At 42.4% G+C, this 24,883-nt stretch overlaps 1 protein-coding gene across 1 annotated transcript; it reads right to left on the reverse strand.

Moving 5' to 3' along the window:
- Positions 1–834: 834 nt before the first annotated feature.
- LOC100667192 (serine/threonine-protein kinase MARK2-like) lies at positions 835–24,364 on the reverse strand. The gene is made up of 3 exons (XM_064279855.1): positions 20,803–24,364; positions 1,368–1,502; positions 835–978 (listed from the first exon to the last, which is right to left on the reverse strand). The coding sequence occupies exons 1-3, from the start codon at positions 22,750–22,752 to the stop codon at positions 835–837; spliced, it is 2,229 nt and encodes a 742-aa protein (XP_064135925.1). The 5' UTR covers positions 22,753–24,364.
- Positions 24,365–24,883: the final 519 nt, after the last annotated feature.

The following is a 24,883-nucleotide window of genomic DNA, read 5'->3' on the forward strand; positions in this document are numbered from 1 at the left end:
TTCTTTTATCTGATTTTTCTTCAAATATATTAGTGCCAAGTGATTTATCTTCAAGTTCAGAAATTCTAGCTTCTACTTGCTCACTTGTGCTCCTGTGACTTTCGATTGAGTTATCTAATTCTGTAATTGCATTGTTAATCTTCTGAATTTCTGATTGCTGTCTGTCTACGGATTTTTCCAGCTTATGAAACTTTTCATTATATTCCTGAATAATCTTTCTGATTTCTTCTGTTGCTTTTTTTGTGTGTTCCTTGGCTTGTTCTGCATATTGCCTCATTTCCTTCCTGATGCCTTGAAAGGTTCTTTTGTGTTCTGCATCTGGTAATTCCAGGGATGCACTTTCATCTAAAAGATCCCTGGATTCTTTGTTTTGAGAGCCTGTTGAGGTGATCATGGCCTGTTTCTTTATGTGACTTGATATTGACTGTTGTCTCTGAGCTATGTATAAGTTATTGTATTAGTTTATGGTTGCTTACTGTGTCGTAGCTGCTTGCTTTGTTTTGTTTTGTTTTGGTATACCCCTATGGGTTGCCTGAGTGAGTAGCTGGATTATTTTCTCCTTTGCAGCTCTGGTGTCCTGTCCTTAGCTGGGTAGAGGTGTTATCAGGTATATCAGTCTAGTAGTCCATTCAGTTTTCTTGTATGAATTCAGCTCAGGTTTCCAGGTAGCTGATATCAAGTGTGTGGTACGGGCTCTGTCCTACAGTCTGAGAGGGGCAGGGGTGATTGGCGTATATATCGGTATCTGATTGTAGCAGAGGGTCATGCTCTGAACAAGGCAGGGGGCTGAAAACTGACCCCCAAGTGTCCCTGAGGAAAATGCGTCTCTGTTCCCTAGAGCGCGGTGGTGGATGGGCTCTGCAGAGGGACCACGGGCACCCGAAGTTTTTGGTGTAAGGACTGGTAGGTAGCAGTTTTCCCTGGACGAGTGTCCCGCGTGGCTGGGCAACCCAAGTGGAGCCAGCAGTCATCAGGACCCTGTTTTGGATAGGTGAGGACTTTGTTTAATAGGCAAAGCAATATCAAACGTCAAATACCCACCTGTCCACCGCACCGCTAAAATGGTTGGAGTTTGCCTACAAGGGCCTTTTCTCCCGAAATAAACCCAAACAGGTCCATGCAGAAGGGAAAGGTGCTCAGGGTCCACGGATGGTTTATACCTGGACAGGAACCGCTTCTGTCCTGAACTTCCCCAGTTAATGGAGGTAGCAAATTATCTTTTCCCCCCAGATACAAATTTTTTCCTTCCATAAGGCCAGGAGGACGAGTCCAGGTGCTCAGCAGGGTCTATCTCAGGCCCCGGAATTCGGCTGCTGAAGCTGGGTTGGGGGTGGGGGTGGGGTGGTAAAATATACTCAAGTAGTTACCTTTTGCCGAGAGTGCCCTTCTCCGCAGGTTCCGGAGGTGTGAGCAGGCTGTGTGGCCCGCTGCTTCTCTCTGAAGAAACTGCATCTGAATGCTGGGTCCAGCCGGCCACCGCCGCTGCCACCGCCGTAGCCGCTCTGGGAATGTTGCCTGAGGGCTCCCCGTGATTCACGTCCGGTAACTCCTCTGCGCTTCTGAATGGTCTCTTCCTTCCCCTACCCCTGAGTTCATTGTCTAAGCTTGCCTTTGATGCTCAGGGCTCCCAGCTTGTCACAAATACATTCGTTTCACTTGTTTTTTCGGGTCTTTGTTGTAAAGAGGGCTCGACAGAAGCGTCTGTCTATTCTGCCATCTTCACTCCACCCCCAGTGTTTCTTTTTAATTTCTTGATGTCTGTTTTTCCCTTAGAACGTGTTTACTTCTTAAAGTTTATTTTTACCTTTTTTAGTGTTGTAAAACTATATAAAGAAAGCATTTGCCAGTTCAGCATCTTCACGTACACAGTTCAGTGACACCAATTACATCAATCATGTTGTGCAACTGTCACCAATATCCATTGCCAAATTTTCTGTCCTATAAACAGAAACTCAATGCTTCCTAAACAGTGATGGACAAGATTTGTAATTTCTACGTAATCCAATTTGTTATCTTGTCGTTTATGCTTTTTGTGTCATATGTAAATACCCATTGCCAAATCCCCATAATTTCTTCTATTTATTATCTTTAGTTAGTTCACTGATCATTTTGAGTTATTTGTCTGGTGTGAGGTAAAAGTTGAGCTTCATTCTCTTGCATGTGGAAATCCAGTTTTCTTTGTACCATTTGTTGAAGAGACTCTTCTTTTCCCATTGAATGGATTTGGCATCCTTGTTGAAAATGAATTGACCAGATATGATTGGGTTTATTTGTAGATTTTCAGTTCCATTCTGTTGGTGTGTATGTCTATTCACGTGCCAAAGCACACAGTTTGGATTACTGAAGCTTTGCGATTGTTTTGAAGTTGAGAAGTGTGAGTCATCTGACTTTGATCCGTGTGTTTGAAGATTATTTTAGCCATTCAGGGCACCTAACAATTCAAGATGAACTTGAGGTTTGGTTTTTCCATTTCTGTAAAAAATGGCTTTTAGAATTTTCGTCAGGATTACACTGAATCTGTAGATGAATTTGGTAGAATTGCCATTTTGACAATATTAAGTCTTGCACTGCATGAAAACGGTATTCCTTTCCATTTATTTAGGTCTTCTTGAATTTCTTTCAGCAGTATTTTGTAGTTTTCAGTATATAAGCTTTTGCCTCCTAAGTTCAATTTATTCCTAAGTATTTTCTTTTCCAGATGCTATTTGAAAAAGAGTGATGTTCTAGATTTTGCTTTTAATACGAGTGCTTTGTTTTTTTTGAGTGCGTTTTCTTTAAAATTTTTTTTTTTTTAGTTTTGTAGATTCACATCTATCATCAAATATTGGAACTTTTTAGTTATCATTTCTTCAAGTATGATTTTTGTCACTTTCTCCCCCTCGTCTCCTTTGGGTGTAGCAGTGCTGGTCATCTTGATTGTGTCTAGCTGATCTCATAGGCTTTGTTTACTTGTTTTCATTTTTTTTTCCTCTTAAACTCAGTAATTTCGATTTGCCTTTTTTCAAAGTTGTTGAGAGTTTCTTCTTCCCGCTGAAATGTTTGCATTCTTTTGTAAATTTTTATTTCAGTGGTTGCACTATTGAGCTGCTGAATTTTTTTTGGTTTCTTTTTATACTTTCTGTCTCTTTATTAATAGTCTCATTTTCTTTCATAGTTTTCCTGATTTCCTTTAGTTATTTCTCCATGCTTTCCTTTGTCTCTTTAGGCATGTTTAAGACAGTCATTTTGAAGTCTTTGTCTAGTAAGTGTGATGTGTGGACTGGAACCTTTTCTGCCAGTTTATTTTGTTCCTTTGAATGGAACAAATTTTCTTTTTCTTGTATGTGTTGTGATTTTTTTTTTTGAAAGTGGATATTTTAAAATTATAAAGTGGTAACCTGGAAATCAGATTATGCACCTTTCCCTTTTAATGTTTTTTTTAATTAAATTCTTGAAGGTTATATTATTGTATTTGTTTAGTGACTTTTTGGAAAGAATGTATTCTTGTTTATATGTAGTCACTGAAATATCTGTTGTTTAGCTTGTGTTCAGCTAGAGTTTTCTTTTCACACTTTACGTTTATCACTGCTCACTCTTCTTGCTTGCATGGTTTCTGGGAAGGTCTGATGAATCCTAATCCTTATTCCTTTACAGGTGTAGTGTTTTTGTTTCCTCTTGTTTATGTAAGTTTTTCCTCTTTGTGTAATTATCTGCACTTTCAATATGCTATTCCTAGGTTGAGGTGTTTTGGTATTTATCCTGCTTGGCGTTCTCTGGGTGCCTCGATCTGTGATTTGGTGTCTGGCAACAATTTTGGATAATACTCTGCCATGAAAACTTCAAATATTTCCTCTGTTCCTTTCTCTCTTCTCCTTCTGGTATTCCCTCTATGCATATATTAGACCTTTTGCAATTGTCCCAGGTTTCTTATTCTCTTTCACTCTTTTTTCTTTTCAATTTGACAAGTTTCCACTGATAAATCTTCAACCTTACTGATTCTTTCCTCGAACATGAGCAACCTACTAATAAGTCAATCAGTGCCATTTTTTCATTTCTGTTACTGTTTTTCATTTCTCATATTTTTTGAATATTTCTTAGAGTTTCAGTTTGTTCACTTTGTTTACCATTCTATTCTTGCATGTTGTCCACTTTTTATACACAGCCCTTATGATGTTGTGATTTTAATTTCCTGGTCTAATAATTCTAACATGGGTGCCATATCTGACCCTTCTCCTGTTGTTTATCCAGTCTCTTCCATCTGTGTGTGTTTCCACATTTTTGTCAAGGCTATGCTTGATGAGGAATCCCTGGTGGTGTAGTGGTTAAGTGCTACGGGTGCTAACTAATGGGTCAGCAGTTCGAATCTGCCAGGCGCTCCTTGGAAACTCTACGGGGCAGTTCTACTATGTCTTATAGGGTACAATGTGTCAGAATGGACTCAACAGCACTGGGTTTTGTTTTTTTTTTTTTGGTATGTTCGATGAGGAGTGAGGTTAGGCAGTTTTCCCCCTATGTGGCAGGTTAGATGGTGTTTGTTATTTCCCCTTCCTCAAGTCTATTAGGCTCTAAAACCTGGAAGTTGATTAAGTTGGTTAAAAGGGTACTAGAACCGTTTCCCTTGAGGGTAGGCCATTGTCAAGAACACAGTACTGTTTCCAGTTGTTTACTTTTTTTTTTAACACCTGGAATTATGAGAGACTTTTACTTACAGCTTGACAGTGAAAACCTAGTGGGTCTCCTTTATGAGAAATTCCCCGAAGTGTGAAGGTACCATAAGGCTAGGCCCTGTGAAATTTCTATCTCTCAGTTTCCAGGGATTAGTCAATTAGCATTGAAGTAAGGAGCCCTAGTGGCATATAGTTAAGCGCTTGGCTGCTAACCAACAGGTTGGTGATTTAAATCCAGCCAGCGACTCCGTAGAAGAAAACACTTGCCTATTTGCCTCCATAAAATATACAGGCTAGAAAATCCTATGGGGATGTTCTTCTCTATCACATTGCACTGCTATCAGTTGGAATCAACACATCTTCAGGTAATAACATATGATTCTAGGTCAGGAGGTGGAAGGAATTGTGGTGACATTCTCCGTTCCCAGTAAGCAGTGATTCTTTGTAGTAGTCCATCTGTATCTCCAGCTTCTGGGATAGCAGTTTGTTGTGTAAGTTCAGATCTCAGAGAGAGCTAAGAAGAGTTGTTGCTTTTCAGGTTTTTCTTATTGTGAGCGTGCAGAGGACATCTGAGCTCGTTTTATAGTGGAATGGAAAATGCAAATTCCCATCTAGTGTTTTTACAGTGAATTTGAAATGAGAGCAGCTGAAAATACATAGAAAAAGCAAACAAAGAAAATAAATCAAAACAAACCCCAGAGATACCTCTCCCAGTCTGTGCAGATTGGCTGTGTGCTGGGGCACTCCTGAAATACTGAAAGAGTGAGAAAGAAGTGTAGATCTTTCTCAGGTAGTTTCTGAATATAAATTTTGCTCTAGGTATGTGTAGCCTGCTAAATTTCCCCAAACACACAGTTGCTTTTGAATGTCCTGATTTTCCAAAGAAATACTTCCCAGTTTTGGCTGCCAGGCCGTAGGCAATCTATCGTATATTTTGAGCATAATTTTTAGCCTCAGCTCTCTATGGGCTGTTAGTTCCTCTTGCAATCTTTCTTATAAATGCCTGCCATCCTACCAGCCTTTGTCATAAGTTAGGTAAAAGAGACAAGCTCCTTGCATTTGTCCTTCAGGCATCCCCCACAAAGATTAGAACTGACACACACAATGATTTTCTGTACTCTAACTGGAGCCAGGAACAGGGTCCCACCCTGGGATCAGAAGCAAGTGCTGCTGCTGTAAGATGACCACTGAGTTGGGGAGGAGATGGGGCAAAGGCAAGAAAAGAGACCACAAAGATTCCTTACCTTTTTGAAGCCATCTTTTCCTTGATTCAGCATTTGCTGTGTTGATGTCAACTGTTGACTCTTTTCAGGATACTCACAGGCTAGCAATACCTTCTAGGTTTTTTTCCCCCTTTGGTGGGATAAGAGCTTCATATAACTGTCTCACCATCTTGCTGAACTTTCCCACTTGATTCATTTTATCTTTGCCCTTTGATAGGGCTGTGAATGAGAGACTGGAACTCAGTAGACCAGAATCCAAACATGGCCACCTTCACAGGCAGGATCACTGACAAGGCCCAGCAGAGCTCATCCAACAGCCACAGACTAACCGCAAAAATAAAAGTGATTTTTATCACTTTTTCATTTTCTTTTTTTTGTATTAATTTTTTCTTGTTTATATATGTTTTTTCTCAAGTTTTTCTTCTTTAAGTACGTTTTTATTTGCATTTTACTACTTCCTGTTGAGTAGATAACAACTTGCAGCAACCCCAAATGGGTTTTCAAGGTTGTGACCTTTCAGAAGTGGTTACAGGGCCTTACTTTGGAGATGCCACTGGGTGGGTTTGAACTACCAACCTTTTATGTACTAATACAGGGCTTAACAATTTGTGCCACCCAGGGGCCCCAGTTTTTTATTTAGTCATCCTTTTTTACCACTTTGAATCCTATGTTGGGACCCGATTGCTCTAAGCTAAGTAAGATTTAAAAAAAAAAAAAATTTTTTTTTAAGTAAGTCTTGCCCCAAGTCCAAGATGATGCAGGGCCCTCTCAGCCATTTCTTATGAGGTGGATATGCATGTGTGAGACTACCAGATGCTCAAAAACCTCTGCAAAGGTACCTTCACCAAGGTGAAGTTGGCAAACCTATCCTCACTGGGAATAAGGTATGATTCATTAGGGAGACCCAGCAACCTCTTGCAGCATCCACAGACTATGCTGAGAGGTAAATATTATGAAGGCTTTCAATTATACCTTTTCTTTATTCTGCCTTAGAACTCTTCAAGGGAGAAGAGTACGATGGACTTCCCAGTGAATATGTGGAGCCTGGGAGTCGTCTTGTATTTGTTGGTGAGTGGATCCCTGCCTTTTGGTGGAAATGCCTTCATGGAGCTGTGGGAGTGTTACTGTGAAATTGTTTGAAGTCATCAAGAATGAGAACACACTCCACATAGTGATGGATTAAGTGAGTGTAGGGGAGGTGTTTCATCATGCAAGGGCTCATGGCAGGATGAGGGAAAAAGGGGCTCAAGCCACCAAATTCTGCCAGATAGTGTCAGCGGTGCAGGATTGTCATAAAAAGGGTATGCTTCAGAGGGGCCTGAAAACAGACAACCTACTATTGGATAAGAAAATGAACAGCAAACTTTCAGGTCTTGACCTTGGAAATGAATTCAGCCTGGGCAACAAGCTGTCTACCTCCTGTGGCAGTCTCCCTTCCTTTATTCTGCCCTAGAACTCTTCAGGGAGAAAAGTATGACAGACTCCCCCCCACCCCCCGTGGATGTGTTGAGCCTCAGAGTCATTTTGTATTTGTTGGTAGGTGGATCCCTGCCTTTTGTTGGAAATACCTTCATGATACTATGGCAGGAGGTAGTGAAGGGACTTTCCCTTCCATATGACTATGCAGTATGAATACCCGCTGAGCAAAATTTTCATTCATGACCCTATTGAGAGAGGTACTTCAGAGGCAATTCTGACACATCCATGGATGATGGTGGGTCATGAAGAACAAAAGCTGTATGTGGAGCCACTCCCAGATTTGCAGTGACCCTCAGTGGATTGAGGTGATGCGTGACACATGGCAAGAGATTCAGTGCTTATTGATGATGCCAAAGTACAGTGTTGTGATAGTCACCTATCTGCTCCTGGGTCATAAAACACCTGAGACAGAGGGCCATAGCAGCCTGCAGTAGATTTTCATCCCATGGTGTACAGTGTACCCTCTTGTGCTAATCCAAGCAGAGGAGGTAGAGCGAGCCTGCCATTCCAACTCTCTTAGTCATCTAGCGCTGTTGTAATAGAAATACCACAAGTGGATGGCTTTAACAAAGAGAAATTAATTTCTTCACAATATAGTAGGCTGAAAGTCCAAATTCAGGATGTCAGCTCCAGGGGAAGGCTTTCTTTCTCTGTCGGTCTTCTCATCAATTTTCCCCTGATAGAGGAGCATCTCAGGTGCAGGATCACTGGGTCCAAAGCAGGAGCTTCGCTCCTGTTGCTGCTTTATTGGTGGTGTGAGGTCCCCAACTCTCTGCTTGCTTCCCTTTCCTTTTTATCTCTTGAGACATAAGAGGTGGTACAGACCACACCCCAGGGTAACTGCTTTTACACTGGATCAGGGATGTGACCTGGGTATGGGTGGCGTTACCATCCCAGCCTAATCCTCTTTACCAGAATATTACAATCCCAGAATGGAGGACAATCACAGGATAAGGGGAATCATGACCCAGCTAAAGTGATACACACATTTTGGGGGGGATATAATTTAGTCCATGAGGCCTACCTAAGATTCCTCCTGCAATTATGCCAAAAAATAAGTGGCCTGAGGAGGACCAGGAGTCAGGGCAGAAGAGGAGCAGCACAACAACACACCTGTCAGCTCTCTACCCATCCTGGAGAGAAAGAAGACCACTCCTGTGCCCTGTGTGAACAGGAACGTCTTCACCAGCAAGCAGGAAAGTGGCAATTCCACACCTTCAGTGAAGACCAGCCTTGGCCAGGGCAACATCCGCAATGCTTTGGATAGTCTCTCTGATTCAGGATCAGGGGCCTCTATGGCATCTGCTTGTACCCTCAGTCTCCCTAGCCCAGTCCTACATATACCACGAATCCAGGACAGACTCGGTGCAGCCCAACCAGGACTGTGGAGTGTGCTCCAGGGTGAGCAACAGTGACGTGCTGCAGTTTAGAACATCTTCCCAGTGTGTCTGTGAGGCTTCCTCCTCATCCCACACCATCATCAGCAGCGTGGAACCCAGAAGGGAACTGGTTTCCTCCAGGGAGTGTCAAAACTAAGCTCCTTGCATGGGGAGAAGCTGCAAGAGATTGGTGACCAGCCAAGTTTCCCTCAGATTGTGAGCTCAGCCTCCCCCTCTGTCAGCAGCCAGGGATGGCAGGGGGCCACTGAGATTTATTCAGTTTTATTTGCAGCAATACATGTCTTGGTTTGCCAGCTCAGCCTCACATTTTCTACGTCAGTATAAGTGACTAGAAGGAAAAGGAGGAGGTATTGGAATGATGTAGAAATTGATAATGGGGGTCCATTGATTCAGCTGGAGAATAAATTGGGAAAATGACTCTGGACAGCCTTAAGTGATTGGAACTCAATATTTGAAACGCCCCCGCATCACTTTGGCAAGCTCTTGCTCTCTCTTAAGCTGCAGTATATATTTTTCACAATATAAATCCTACCAACAATAGGTCCTTAGAAGTATTGGCCTATTTTCCTACTATTATAATGCTCTCTCTCCCCCACCAGTACAAGCCCTTTTACTGAGGCAAAATGAATCCCACTAACTAAGTGATCAAGGGCAGTGTTCACTAATCAGTGTATGCAAGGAAGACAATGTATGTGGTATAAATTAGGTGGACCAAAGCATCTCTCAAAAATCAGGAACTACAGCTAGCTTGGAAGTTCTTCCCTAATCTAATCTTCTCATACTGTCAAAACGCAAGGTTTTTTTTTTTTTTTTTTTTGATAACAGTCAATATTTGTATGTAATTCTGGCCGTGCCCACAGTAGACAGTCATGGCTGCTGGCGGGTTATAGCAAAGAAATTTCTTATGGAAAATGGATTTAATCCCATGGAGCTATCTAAGCACTCTTCATATGTGAGATTGTAACCAATTGACAACTGCCTGCATCCAGTGTGTGCTAGGCCTACGAAATCCATTAATACAGAAATATTTGTTGGAAATGTGATGCCTGAATGTTACTCTCCTGGGGAATTCTTAAAAAATATAGATATCCCACTGTAGAGGAGACAAAGCCAACCATGAGAATCTGAGAAGCAGAGTCAACTTGGGCAAAATTTATTGGCATGCTACCTCCAAGGCTACTAAAGTTTATATAAATGGGTGTGCTAGAAAAATCTCTCCTGGGGTGGAGATGACAGGGCAGGTGGTCTCCCACTGAAAACAATAAACAGGTATGGAAAAGGATCAAATGTATAATAGAATTGATACCTATTCTTGAAATACTTAGGCCCGCTTGAAAGTATTCCATGTTGAGTTTCACATGGTCCAGGATCTAATTTTGATGGCTAAACTACAGATTTTTTCACAAGGAAGAATATATGGTTGCTAAAAAAAAAAAAATTTTTTTTTTTTTTAATCAGCCCAAGTTTGCCTATGACGTTAGCCAGAGCACTGCACAAGATGATCAGTCTAACTCTGTTTAGCTTGCTGTGGTAACCTAATTTTAGTACAGAGTCCCATAACTGCCCTCTCCTGGCTGGCCTTTTCCTGAAAACTTCACATATGACCCTAGTTCCTTAACCACTGACATCTATTAGCAATATCCAGAGGCTAGTCTCACATTAATATGTGCACAATGATGGGCTGAACCCATGACCTATCTGTTGACCCAGTACTGAAAACAAGGCAGAGAATTCCCAGCTTTTTTTGGCTATAAGACTAATGGGCTGCTACTAGGACCCCTGGAATTGTGGTAAGCTACAGAAAGTCACCTGTAGAGGGAGATAGAAAACACAGGCAGCAGAAAGAGCCTAGAGAAAAACCAGTTGCTTTTTTTTTTTTACAGAAAGTCACCTGTAGAGGGAGATAGAAAACACAGGCAGTAGAAAGAGCCTAGAGAAAAACCAGTTTGCCATCCAGGGTATTCAGACCATGGCAACCCTAAGTGTGTCGGAGTACAAATGTGTTCCGGAGGGTTTTCAATGGCTGATTCTCAGGGAGATTCTTAGATGTGACACCAAATGTGAGCAACAAAAGAAAATATAGGTCCGTTGGAATTCAACAAAATGAAAACCGTTTGTGCATCAAAGAGCATGATCAAGAAAGTGAAAAGCTACAGAATGGAAGAAAATTTTGGAAACTATCTGGGAAATAAGGGTTCAATATCTTCAATATCCAAATATGTATAATATCTAAACAGCTCATGACAGTCACCAACAAAAAGGACAAACAACCCAATTCAAAAATGGGCAGAGAGCTCTTGTTCCCAGATCCTCCCATTTTAATTCCCTTGCCTCCTCCCAGAGGCACCTAAGGTGCTGTGACCCTGGCCCCAGGAGTCACTGCTCTTCTCCTGGCCCACCCTTCGGCCCCGCCCACTGTGCCCCGCCCCACCCCATCCCCTTCAGCCTCCGTGGCCCCTCCCCCCGGGACACACTTAGGCAGCTTCTCAGGAGGAGGTGAGTGTGCCCCAGGACTTGCTCTGAAGCGGAGCTGCCACTGCCTAGCCGCTCTGCTCCAGGAATGGTGCCTGAGGGCTCCCAGCGATTCAGGTCCGGTAACTCCTGTCCGCTTCTGAACGGTCTCTTCCTTCCCCTGCCCCTCAGTTCCTGTCTAAGGTTGCCTTTTATGCTCAGGGCTCGGAGCTTGTCACAAATATACTGGTTTCATTGTTTTTCAGGTCTTTGTTGTAAAGAGGGCTGGATAGAAAGCATCTTCCTATTACTGCCATCTTGGCTCCACCCCCTAAGGTTTCTTTTTAATTTCTTGATAATGTCTGTTTTTCCCTTGGAACGTGTTTACTTCTTAAAGATTATTTTTACCTTTTTTAGTGTTGTGAAATTATACAAACCATTTGCAATTCAGCATCTTCACGTACACAGTTCAGTGACACCAATTACATCAATCATGTTGTGCAACTGTCACCAATATCCATTGCCAAATTTTCTGTCCTATAAACACAAACTCAATGCTTCCTAAACAGTGATGGACAAAATTTGTAACTTGCACATAATCCAATTTTTATCTTGTTGTTTATGCTTTTTCTGTCTTAGGTCAATACCCATTGCCAATCCCTGTAATCTCTTCTATTTAAGAATGTTATGACTTTAGTTGTTATCTTTAGTTAGTTCAGTGATCATTTTGAGTTATTTGTATGACGTGAGGTAGAAGTTGAGCTTCCTTCTCTTGCATGTGGAAATCCAGTTTTCTTTGTGCCTTTTGTTGAAGAGTGTCTTCTTTTCCCATTGAATGTATTTGGCGTCCTTGTTGAAAATGAATTGACCAGATATGATTGGGTTTATCTGTAGAGTTTGAATTCCATTCTGTTGGTCCGTATGTCTATTCACATGCCAATAGCACACAGTTTGGATTACTGCAGCTTTACAATTGTTTTGAAGTTGAGAAGTGTGAGTCATGTGACTTTGATCCGTGTGTTTGAAGATTATTTTTGGCTATTCAGGGCCTCTAGCAATTCAAGGTGAACTTGAGGTTTGGCTTTTCCGTTAATGTTCAAAAATGCTTTTAGAATTTTCGTCGGGCTTACACTGAATCGGTAGATAGATTTGGTAGAATTGCCATTTTGACAATATTAAGTCCTCCACTGCATGAAAACGGTATTCCTTTCTGTTTATTTAGGTCTTCTTGAATTTCTTTCAGCAGTATTTTGTAGTTTTCAGTGTATAAGCTTTTGCCTGCTAAGTTCAATTTATTCCTCATATTTTCTTTTTTAGATGCTATTGGAAAAAGAGTGATGTTCTAGATTTCCGTTTAATACGATTGTTTTGTTTTTTTTTGAGTGTATTTTCCTTGAAATTTGTTTCTTAGTTTGTAGATTCACATCTATCATCAAATTTTGAAACTTTTCAGTTATCATTTCTTCAGGTATGATTTTTGTCACTTTCTCCCCCTCTTCTCCTTTGCGGGTAGCAATGCTGGTCATGTGGATTGTGTCTAGCAGATCTCATAGGCTTTGTTTACTTGTTTTTATTTTATTTTTTTTTGCTCTTGAGGACTCAGTAATTTCAATATCCGTTTTTTTCAAATTTGTGATAGTTTCGTCTTCTTTCTGAAATGTTTGCGTTCTCTAGTAAATTTTTATTTCAGTGGTTGCACTATTGAGCTGCTGAATTTTTGTTGGTTTCTTTTTATATTATCTCTTATTAATAGCCTAATTTTCTTTCATAGTTTTCCTGATTTCCTTTAGATATTTCTCCATGTTTGGTTTTGGCTCTTTAGGCATATTTAAGACAGTCGTTTTGAAGTCTTTGTCTAGTAAGTCTGATGTGTGGACTGGAACGTTTTCTGTCAGTTTATTTTGTTCCTTTGAATGGAACAAATTTTCTTTTTCTTGTATGCGTTCTGATTTTTTTTTAAAGTGGACATTTTAATATTATAAAGTGGCAACTTGGAAATCAGATTCTGCACCTTTCCCTTTTAATGTTTTTAAATTAAATTCTTGAAGGTTATTTTACTGTATTTGTTTAGTGACTTTTTGGAATGAATGTATTCTTGTTTATAGGTGGTCACTGAAATATCTGTTGTTTAGCTTGTGTTCAGCTAGAGTTTTCTTTTCACACTTTACGTTTATCACTGCACACTCTTCTTGCTTGCGTGGTTTCTGGGGAGGTCTGATGAATTCTAAATCCTCGTTCCTTTATAGGTATAGTGTTTTTGTTTCCTCTTGTTTATGTAAGTTTTTCCTCTTTGTGTAATTATCTGCACTTTCAATATCCTATTCCCAGATTTAGATGTTTTGGTATTTATCCTGCTTGGTGTTCTGTGGGCTCCTCGATCTGTGATTTGGTGTCTGGCAACAATTTTAGATAATACTGTGCCATTAAAACTTTAAATATTTCCTGTGTTCCTTTTTCTCTTCTGCTTCTGGTATTCCCTCTATGCATATGTTAGACTTTTTGGGATTGTCCCCCATTTCTTATTCTCTTTCACTCTTTTTTCTTTTCAATTTGACAAGCTTCCACTGACAAATGTTCAACCTTACTGATTCTTTGCTTAAAACATGTGCAACCTACTGATAAGCCAATCGGTGCCATTTTTCATTTGTGTTACTGTGTTTTTCATTTCTGATATTTTTTTTGAGTATTTCTTTGAGTTTCAGTCTGTTCATTTTCATTACCCTTTTATTGTTGCATGTTGTCCACTTTTTACCCAGAGCCTTATCATATTATCATAGCTATTTTAATTTCCTGGTCTAATATTTCTAACAAAGGTGCCATATCTGAGCCTTGTCCTGTTGTTTACGCAGTCTCTTCAGTCTGTGTGTGTTTTCCACGTTTTTGTCAAGCCTATGCTTGATGAGGACTTCCTGGGTGGCATAGTGGTTAAGTGCTACGCGTGCTAACTAATGGGTTGGCAGGTCACATCCGCCAAGCGCTCCTTGAAATCTCTGTTGGGCAGATCTACTCTGTCCTATAGGGTACTGTGTGTCAGAATCAACTCGACGGCACTGGTTTTTTTTTTTTTTTTTTGGGTATGTTCGATGAGGACTGAAGGTAGGCAGTTTTCCCCCTATGTGGCATGTTAGATGGTGTTTGGTATTTCCCCTTCCTCAAGTCTATTAGGCTCTAAAAAATTGGAAGTTGGTTAGGTTGGTTGAAAGGGTGGTAGAACCGTTTCCCTTAAGGGTAGAACGTTGTCAAGAACACAGTAGTGTTTGCAGTTGGTTACTTTTTTTTTCCAACTGGAATTACGAGAGACTTTTTCTTACAGTTTGACAGTGAAAACCTAGTGAGTCTCCTTTATGAGAAATTCACCGAAGTGTGAAGGTACCATAAGGCTAGGCCCTGTGAAATTTCTCTCTCTCAGTTTCCAGGGATTAGTCAATTAGCACTGAAGTAAGGAGCCCTAGTGGCATACTAGTTAAGCACATGGCTGCTAACCAACAGGGTGTTGATTAAAACCAGCAGCAACTCCATAGAAGAAAATACTTGGCTGTTTGCTTCCATAACATTTCCAGCCTAGAGAATCCTATGGGGGTGCTCTACTCTGTCACATTGTGCTGCTATGAGTTGGAATCAACTCATCGGCACCTAATCACATATGATTCTAGGTCAGGAGGTGGAAGTCACGGTGGTGGCATTCTCTGTTCCCAGTAAGCAGGGATTCTTCGTAGTAGTGCATGTGTATCTCCAGCTTCTGGGATAGCAGATTGCTCTGTGAGTTCAGATCTGTGACAGAGCTAAGAAGAGTTGTTGCTTTTCAGGGTTTTCTTATTGTGAGCATGCAAGGGACATCCAAGTTCCTTTTATAGTGGAATGGAAAATGGAAATTCCCATCTAGTGCTTTTAGAGTGATTTTGAAATGAGAGGAGCTAAAAATACACAGAAAAAAGAAAGAAACAAAAAATCAAAACAAAACCCACAAATACTTCTCCCAGTCTGTGCAGATTGGCTCTGTGCTGGGGCGCTCCTGAAACACTTATAGAGTGAGAAAAAGTGTAGGTCTTTCTCAGGTAGTTTCTGAACAGAAATTTTGCTCTAGGTATTTGTAGCCTGCTAAATTTCCCAAACACACAGTTGCTTTTGAATATCCTGATTTTCCAAAGAAGTACTTCCCCAGTTTTGGCTTTTAGGCCTTAGGCTATCTATGGTATGTTTTGAGCATACCGTTTAGCCTCAGCCCTCTATGAGCTGTTAGTTCCCCTTGCAATCTTTCCTTATAAATGCCTGCCACCTTAGCAGCCTGGGTCGTAAGTTGGGTGAAAGAGACAAGGTCCTTGCATTAGTCCTTCAGGCATCCCCAGAAAGATTAGAAGAGACACACACAATGATTTTCTGTACTCTAACTGGAGCCAGGAACAGGGTCCCACCCTGGGATCGGAAGCAAGTGCTGCTGCTATAAGATGAACCACTGAGTTGGGGAGGAGATGGGGCAAAGGCAAGAAAAGAGACCACAAAGTTGCCTTACCTTTTTGAAGCCATCTTTTCCTTGATTCAACATTTGCTGTGTTGATGTCAACTGTTGACTCTTTTCAGGATACTCACAGGGTAGGAACACCTTCTAGGTTTCTTTTCCCCCTTTGGTGGGGTGAGAGCTTCATATAACATATCTCAGCGTCTTGCTGAACTTTCCCACTTGATTCATTTTAACATTGCCCTTTGGTAGGGCTCTGAATGAGAGACTGGAACTCAGTAGGCCAGAATCCAAACGTGGCCACTTTCAGAGCCAGGATCACTGACAAGATCCAGCAGAGCTCTTCCAACCTCCACAGACTAACCCCCAAAATGAAACTGATTTTTGTCACTTTTTCATTTTCTTATTTTGTATTTTTTTTTCTAGTTTTTATATGCTTTTTCTCATCTTTTTCTCCTTTAATTAAGTTTTTATTTGCATGTTACTAGTTGCTGTTGAGTAGATAACAGTTCGCAGCAACACCAAACGTGCAAAGTAGAACTGTTTCACAGGGTTTTGAAGGTTGTGACCTTTCAGAATCAGTTACGAGGCCTTACTTTGGAGATGCCACTGGGTGGGTTTGAACTACTAACCTTTTGGCTTGTCATCCAGGGCTTAACAATTTGTGCCACCCAGGGGCCTAGTTTTTATTTAGTCATCAGTTTTTACCACTTTGAATCCTGTGTTGGGACCCATTGGCCCTAAGCTAAGTAAGACTTGACCCAAGTCCGAGATGATGCAGAGGCCTCTCGGCCATTTCTTCTGAGGAGGAGACCCATGTGTAAGACTACCAAATGCTCGAAAACCTCTGCAAAGGTACCTTTACCAAGGTGAAGTTGGCTAAAGCTCTCCTCACTGGGAATAAGGTAAGATCATTAGGAAGACCCAGCAACCTCCTGCAGCATCCACATACTATCCTGAGAGGTTAAAATTATGAAGGCTTTCAATCATACCTTTTCTTTATTCTGCCCTAGAAGTCTTCCAGGTAGAAGAGTACGACGGACTTCCCAGTGGATGTGTGGAGCCTGGGAGTCATCTTGTATTTGTTGGTGAGTGAATCCCTGCCTTTTGGTGGAAATGCCTTCATGGAGCTGTGGGAGTGTTTACTGTGAAATTGTTTGAAGTCATCAAGAATGAGAACACACTCCACATAGTGATGGAATAAGTAAGTGGAGGGGAGGTGTTTCATCATGCAAGGGCTCATGGCAGGATGAGGGAAAAAGGGGCTCAAGCCACCAAATTCTGCCAGATAGTGCCTGCGGTGCAGGATTGTCATAACAAGTGTGTGGTTCAGAGGGGCCTGAAAAGAGAAAACCTACTATTAGATAAGAAAAGGAGCAGCAAACTTTCAGGTCTTGACCTTGGAAATGAATTCAGCCTGGGCAACAAGCTGTCTACCTCCTGTGGCAGTCTCCCTTCCTTTATTCTGCCCTAGAACTCTTCAGGGAGAAAAGTATGACAGACCCCCCCCTAGTGGATGTGTTGAGCCTCAGAGTCATTTTGTATTTGTTGGTAGGTGGATCCCTGCCTTTTGTTGGAAATACCTTCATGATACTATGGCAGGCGGTAGTGAAGGGACTTTCCCTTCCATATGACTATGCAGTATGAATACCTGCTGAGCAAAATTTTCGTTCATGACCCTAGTGAGAGAGGTACTTCAGAGGCAATTCTGACACATCCGTGGATGATGGTGGGTCATGAAGAACAAAAGCTGTATGTGGAGCCACACCCAGATTACAGTGACCCTCAGTGGATTGAGGTGATGTGTTACACATGGTGAGAGATTCAGTGCTTATTGATGATGCCAAATTACAGTGTTGTGATAGTCACCTATCTGCTCCTGGTCGTAAAACACCTGAGACAGAGGGCCGTAGCAGCCTGCAGTGGATGTTCATCTCATGGTGTACAGTGTACCCTCTTTTGCTAACCCAAGCAGAGGAGGTAGAGCGAGGCTGCCATTCCAGCTCTCTTAGTCATCTAGCGCTGCTGTAATAGAAATACCACAAGTGGATGGCTTTAACAAAGAGAAATTAATTTCTTCACAATATAGTAGGCTGAAAGTCCAAATTCAGGGTGTCAGCTCCAGGGGAAGGCTTTCTTTCTCTGTCGGTCTTCTCATCAATTTTCCCCTGATAGAGGAGCATCTCAGGTGCAGGGACACCAGGCCGAAAGCATAAGCTTCGCTCCTGTTGCTGCTTTATTAGGGGTATGAGGTCCCCAACTCTCTGCTTGCTTCCCTTTCCTTTTTATCTCTTGAGACATAAGGGGTGGTACAGACCACACCCCAGGGTAACTGCTTTTACATTGGATCAGGGGTGTGACCTGGGTAAGGATGGCGTTACCATCCCATCCTAATCCTCTTTAACATAAAATTACAATCTCAGAATGGAGGACAGTCACAAGATACAGGGAATCATAATCCAGCTAAAGTGATGCACACTTTTTGGGGAGGACATAATTTAGTCCATGAGGCGTACCTAAAATTCCTCTTGCAATTATGCCAAAAAATATGCGGCCTGAGGAGGACCAGGGGTCAGGGCAGAAGAGCAGAAGCATAAGAACAACCCATCCTGGAGAGAAAGAAGGCCAGTCCTGTGCCCTCTGTGAACAGCAACGTTTTCACAAACAAACACGGAATTGACCATTCCAGAAATTAAGTGAAGACCACCTTGGCCAGGGCAACATCCACAATGCTTTGGACAGTCTATCTGATTCAGGATCAGGGGCCTCCGTGGCATCTACCTGTACCTCAGTCTCTCCACCCCAGTCCTACATATACCACGAATCCAGGACAGACTTGGTGCAGCCCAACCAGGACTCTGGAGTGTGCTCCAGGGTGAGCAACAGTGACGTGCTGCAGTTTAGAACATCTTCCCAGTGTGTCTGTGAGGCTTCCTCCTCATCCCACACCATGAGCAGCATTGGTGGAGCTCAGAAGGAACTGGTTTCCTCCAGGGAGTGTGAAAACTAAGCTCTTTGCATGCTGAGAAGCTGCAAGAGATTCCTGACCAGCCGAGTTTGCCTCAGATTGTGAGCCCAGCCTCTCCCTGTGTCAGCAGCCAGGGATGGCAGGGGGCCACTGAGATTTATTCAGTGTTATTTGCAGGATTACATGTCTTGGTTTGCCAGCTCAGCCCCACATATTTCTAACTCACTACAAGTAGTAAGAAGGAAAAGGAGGAGATATTGGGAATGATGTAGAATTTGGTAATGGGGGTCCATCCATTTAGCAGGACAATAAATTGAGAAATGACTCTGGACAGGCTTAAGTGGTTGGAACTCAGTATTTGGAATGCCCCCGCATCACTTTGGCAAGCTCTTTCTTAAGCTGCACTACATATTTTTCAGAATGTAAATCCTGTCAACCATAGGCCCTTAGAAGTATTGATCTATTTTCCTACTAATTATAATGCTCTCTCTCCCCCACCAGTACGAGCCCTTTTCCTGAGGCAGAAATGAATCCCACTAACTAAGTGATCAAGGGCGGTGGTCACTAATCAGTACATGCAAGGAAGATAAAGTATATGGTATAAATTAGGTGGACCAAAGCATGTCTCAAAAAATCAGGAACTACAACTAGCTTGGAAGTTCTTCCCTAATGTAACCTTCTCACACTGTCAAAACACAAGTTTCTTTTTTTTTTTTTTTTTTAAATAACACTCAGTATTTTGTATGTCCTATAGGAATTGTAATTGTGGCTGTGCCCCCAGTAATCAGGCATGGCTGCTGGGGGGGTTATAGCAAAGCAATTTCTTATGGAAAATGGATTTAATCCCATGGAGCTATCTAAGCACTCTTCACGTGGGAGAGTCTAACCAAATTGACAACTACCTGCTTCCAGTGTGTGCTAGGCCTACCAAAACCATTAATACGGAAATATTTGTTGGAAACTGATACCCAGTGTTAAAAAATATAGACATGTCACTGTACAGGAGACAGAGCCAACCATGAAAAGCTGAGAAGCAAGGTCAATTTGGGCAAAATTTATTGGCATGCCACCTCCAAGGCTACTAAAGTTCTATAAATGGGTGTGCTAGAAAAATTTCTCCTAGGGTGGAGACGATAGGGCAGGTGGTCTCCCTCTGAAAACAATAAACAGGTTCAGAAAAGGATCCAATGTATAATAGAATTGATGCCTATTCTTGAAATACTTAGGCCCACTTGAAAGTCTTCCATGTTGAGTTTCGCATGGCCCAGGATCTAATTTGATGGCTAAACTCCAAATTTTTTCACAAGGAAGAACATATGATGTCATTCCACAACTCGCCTGGTCTTCGGTCATTAGTGTTCAGTCAGTGAATGTATTCTTGAGATGGTCTCTAAATTCAGGTGGGACAAGCTCAAGGTCATACTTTGGCTCTTGTGGACTTGGTCTGATTTTCTTCAGCTTCAAGATGTTTCAGAAATAGACTGGAGGCCTTTCTTTCAAGTCATCTGTGTGTGGAGTTAAACCGACAACTTTCTGGTTTGCTGTTCAGTGCATCCCAAGGGACTCCAGAGAGATCTCGATGGCCGTGTTAGTGAATCAAGTGGCTTTCCCTATTACAAGCTTTCCTTTGTCTGTCTGAACGGATGAATTTGGGAGTGTTTGTTTTGTTTTCATGAATTCTTTGCTTCATGTTTGCTGCAGCGGATCTGTAGGAATCTGAGAGCAAAGACGAGGTGGAAGTGCTTAAACCTGGAGAGGCCAAGCTGTTGTCGCTGAAGTTTACGTGGAGGAACCAGCTCCATGGAGCCCAATGAGATGATGTGGAAGATCTGCCAAGTGTGCGATGCCAACAGCTGCGAGTGGGATGTCTCCCGGGCATATGTGTTGCTGTGCACACGTGACGTGCAGGCCAAGAGGACTTTGTGCAGTGGAGGATGAAGGTATGCACACTGCCTTGATGATTGCTCAACAGGGTTCAAGTGAAGTGAATTTCGGGCACCTTTTTTAGGTGGGTTTTCCGAACATTGCCTTCAAAATTACAAAGGAGCTTAAACCTTGGAACTCCTGTTTTCTCTCAGGCAGCTCTGCTGCCCCCATTTTAAAGTGCAAGGTCCCTGGTGATTTTTGAGACAATGCTATTAAAGGCCTCAGAGGTCCCTGAAATTCTCTTCACTTTTACCCCATTGAGAGTCCTCCGAAGCAGAGTGCACACCTCCATCCTCCACTGAACGAAGTCCTGTTGTCCTGGTGTGCCATTCATACACAGCAGTGTGTATTTGTGGGTGAGATCCCAGTCACAGCCATTGGCATCCAACACTTGACAGATCTCCTGCAGCATCTCGTCGGGCTCCAAGGAACTGGTGATCTTCATCCTCCAGGTAAATTTGAGAGAGCGTGGTTTGGCCTCTTGAGGTTTGATCATTTGTGCAGCTTTGCTGTCTGATGCTTTGTGGTCCTTTTTGTCATATGTAAAACAAAGGCATCTTCTCATGAGCTTAAAGAACCTCCCAGTGGCCCGCTTCCAGCCCTGGCTGCTGACAGAGGAAGAGGCTGGACTCACAGTCTGGGGCAAACTCGGCTGGTCAGGTAACTCATGCACCTGCTCCTCAGAGGAAGAGGCTAGACTCACAGTCTGGGGCAAACTCGGCTGGTCAGGTAACTCATGCACCTGCTCCTCATTTACGGAGCTTAGTTTTGACATTCCCTGGGTAAAACTGGTTTTCTCCGGGGCCCCGGCACTCTCGTTGATGGTGTAGGCTGAGGAGGAAGGCACAGAAACACACTGGGGTGGTGTGATGGGGTGTGGCACCTCACTGCTTCTCACCTTGGCATACAGGTCAGAGTCCTGGTTGGGCTGTGCCCAGGCTGTGGTAGATTGCTGCCGCAGGTGGGCCAGGGCCAGGGAGAATGATGGAGAAGTAGACACCATGGAGGTCCCCATCCCTCCCTCAGATAGAGTGTTCAAAGCATCGCGGATGTAGTAACCAAAGGTGGGAATGGTGGGTTCGGTGTAACTACGCTGTTTGGGTTTAGGACAGACGGTAGAAGGCACTTCATGGGATGAGGAAGGAGTGTGGCTATCGGTGCAATGGGCTTCAGCCTGGGGTTCCAGGGTGCTGGTGTGGCTGTCAATCTCGTATGTTTCGTGACGCAGGATCAGATAGGTGGCGTTCGCATCATTGTAATTGTGGTTCAACAGTGAGTCATGAATGTCTTCCTGCATGTAACCCGTGTTCACCGTCACCTCAGTGTGCCAGTGGTTATCGTAGTCTGGGAGTGGCTGCACATAGAGCTTTTGTTTTTCTTCATGGCTAACCTTCATCCATAGATGTGATAGGATGTCCTCTAATGTGGCTCTCTTTCTTGGGTCACGAATGAAAATTTTACTGAGCAGGTGTTGACACTGGCTAGACATGTGGAAGGGAACGTGATATTGTCCCTGCAGCACCTGCTCTCGCAGCTTCGTCAAGGTCTTCCCACGAAAAGGCAGAGATCCAGTTACCATGAAGTATAGGATGACTCCCAGGCTCCACACATCCACTGGGGGTCCGTCATACTTTTCTCCCTGAAGGAGTTCTGGGGCAGAATAAGGCGGAGTGCCACAGAAGGTATCCAGCTTGCTCCCTGTGATGAATTCAGTTCCTAAACCAAAGTCTGCAAGTTTGATGTTCATTCGCTTGTCCAATAGTAGGTTTTCTGTTTTCAGATCCCTGTGAACAATACGCTTGTCGTGGCAGTACTTCACCGCTGACACTATTTGTTGGAATTTCGTTTGGGCCTCTTTTTCGCTCATGAAGCCATGATTCACTAGGTGGTAAAAGAGGTCCCTTCCACTTGCATACTCCATCACTATATAGAGGGCGTGCTCATTCTCTATGACTTCAAACAGCTTTACAATATTTGGATGATGGAGATTCTTCATAATTTCTATCTCTCTGTATAGTCTGTGGAGGTCGGAGGACGTGTGCTGGCTCTTGTCAATTATTTTAATGGCTACCTCTTGGCCGGTGATGATGTGCTGGGCCAGCTTGACCTTGGCAGATGCCCCCTTGCCGATGGTTCTGAGGAGGTGGTAGCGTCCCACATGAGTTTCCTCCACAGCAGAGAAGGCTAAGTGGCTCTGCAGCATGTTGGCTATGGTGCGAAGGTGTAGCGGCCTTTGGGATAAGAGGTGCCCTGGTGGTAGGATTAAAAACTTAAAAACCCAAAACCCTAAAAAGTGGTGACTAAAAACTTAATGAAATATGGAAAAAATGAGAAAAAGTTAAAATAGAATCAAAAAGGTAAAATGAGAAAAGAGGAAGTAAAATTTTAAAAACTGATAAAACTAAGATAAATTGTATATATAAACAAAACAAGAAATCAATGAGAAAGATTCAAAAAAGGAATAAATAACATGAGGATAAGAAAAAATACAAAATAAAACAATAATAGTAAGATGATAAAAAAATTAACAAGTACATAGAAAAAAAGAAAAATTGAGGATGTAAAGGAAGAATAAAATGAAAAACGAATGAATGCAAATGAGGAAAAACAAAGAGAAAATAAGAATAGCTGGCGAGGAAATGGAAAAACCACAATTTAAAGAGAAAACAAGCCAAGTTTGGTCACGATGTCTCAGGTCACTGAAAGAGCTTCCTGAGCCAGAAAGACCACAAACCTAGGTTTCCAGGGACTTATATAGGGGCTTGGAGTTCCAAAGAATTGGCTTCTTATGAGGTCACCACAAGAAATGGACCAATAAAAACGGGGGGTAATTGACTGTGCTTTTTGCTCTCAGGGATTCTTTACTCATCTTTTTTAGAAGAAAAATGTGTGTGTGTGTGTGCAGAGCGAGAATTCCACAGAGCTCTTCTTTCCTTTTTATTGATCTTCATGTTATTTTTTTTATTGTGTTCCAAATATACATAATAAAACACGCCATTTCAACAATTTCTACATGTGCATTTGTTAAACATTGCTTATATTCAAGCTGTGCAAGCATTTCACGGTTTATGTTCCAAATCATTCCACTACCTTTCACATAAACTCAATGATCCTAATCAAAAACTCTTCCTTCCCCCTCCCTGTCACCCCTGGTAACCACTAATAAGCTTTGTTTTGTGTATATTTGCTTCTGCCCTATAAGTGAGATCAGAATGCATCTCTCCTTTTCTGACTGACTGACTTTTCTCAGCTTGGTGTTTTCAGGCTTCATCCATGTTGTCGTATGCATCAAGACTTCATTTTGGGGAGTGTGTGTAATATTCCATTGGAAGTCCCTGGCTTGCACCAACAGTTAATTGCTCATCTACTAGTGTAGGGGTTCAAACCCACCCAGAGACTTCTCAGAAGACAGGCCCGGTGATCTCCTTCTGAAAGGTCAGAGCCTTGAAAACCCTGTGGAGTTGTGTGTACGTACCAAAGTTTGTGTATCCATTCATCTGCTGATGGACATTTTGGCTGTGTTCATCTTTTGCTTCTTGTGAAAAGTGCTGCAGTGAACAGTTGTATGTAGATTTCCGCTTGCGTTCCTGCCTTGCATAGTGGCTGTTGTTGTTATTAGATGCTGTCGAGTTGATTCTGACTCATAGTGACCCTAGGTACAACACAACAAAACACTTCCTGGTCCTGCCCCATCATCAAAATTGTTGCTGTGTTTGAGCCCATTGTTGCAGCCACTGTGTCAGTCTAGTCTTGTCAAGGTCTTCCTCTTTCTCCCTAACCCTCTACTTCACTAAGTGTCTTAGTTATCTAGTGCTGCTATAACAGCAATACCACAAGTGGATGGCTTTAACAAAGAGAAATTTATTCTCTCCCAGTCTACGAGGCTACAAGTCCAAATTCAGGGTGCCAGCTCCCAGGGAATTCTTTCTATCTTTGTTGTTTCTGGGAGAAGGTCCTTGTCATCAATCATTTTCTCCTGACCTAGGAGCTTCTCAGCACAGTGACCATAGGTCCAAAGAATGTGCTCTGCTCCTGGCACATCTTTCTTGGTGGCATGAGGTACTTATATCTCTCTGATTACATTTCTCTCCTTTTATCTCTTGGAAGATAAAAGGTGATAGAGGTCACACCCCAGGGAACCTCCCCTTCCATCGGATCTGGGCTGTGACTTTCGTAAACGCGTTTCATCCCTTTCTATTCAATCCATGACATTCCACCTTGTTGTTGTTGTTGTTGTTGTTAGGTGCCATTGAGTCGGTTCTGACTCATAGTGACCCTATGCACAACAGAGCGAAACACTGCCCGGTCCTGCGTTATCCTTACAATCGTAGTTA

The sequence above is a fragment of the Loxodonta africana genome, chromosome 3 (genome assembly GCF_030014295.1).
Source record: "Loxodonta africana isolate mLoxAfr1 chromosome 3, mLoxAfr1.hap2, whole genome shotgun sequence".
Taxonomy (NCBI): Eukaryota; Metazoa; Chordata; class Mammalia; order Proboscidea; family Elephantidae; genus Loxodonta; species Loxodonta africana.

Coding starts and splice junctions, on each gene's coding strand:
- LOC100667192 (XM_064279855.1), bottom strand. CDS start 22,752: ATGCTGCAGAGCCACTTAGCCTTCTCTGCTGTGGAGGAAACTCATGTG. Junction 1,503..20,802: donor TTCGGAGGACTCTCAATGGG/GTAAAAGTGAAG, acceptor CAACATTCCCAG/AGCGGCTACGGCGGTGGCAG. Junction 979..1,367: donor AAGGGCACTCTCGGCAAAAG/GTAACTACTTGA, acceptor TATCCAAAACAG/GGTCCTGATGACTGCTGGCT.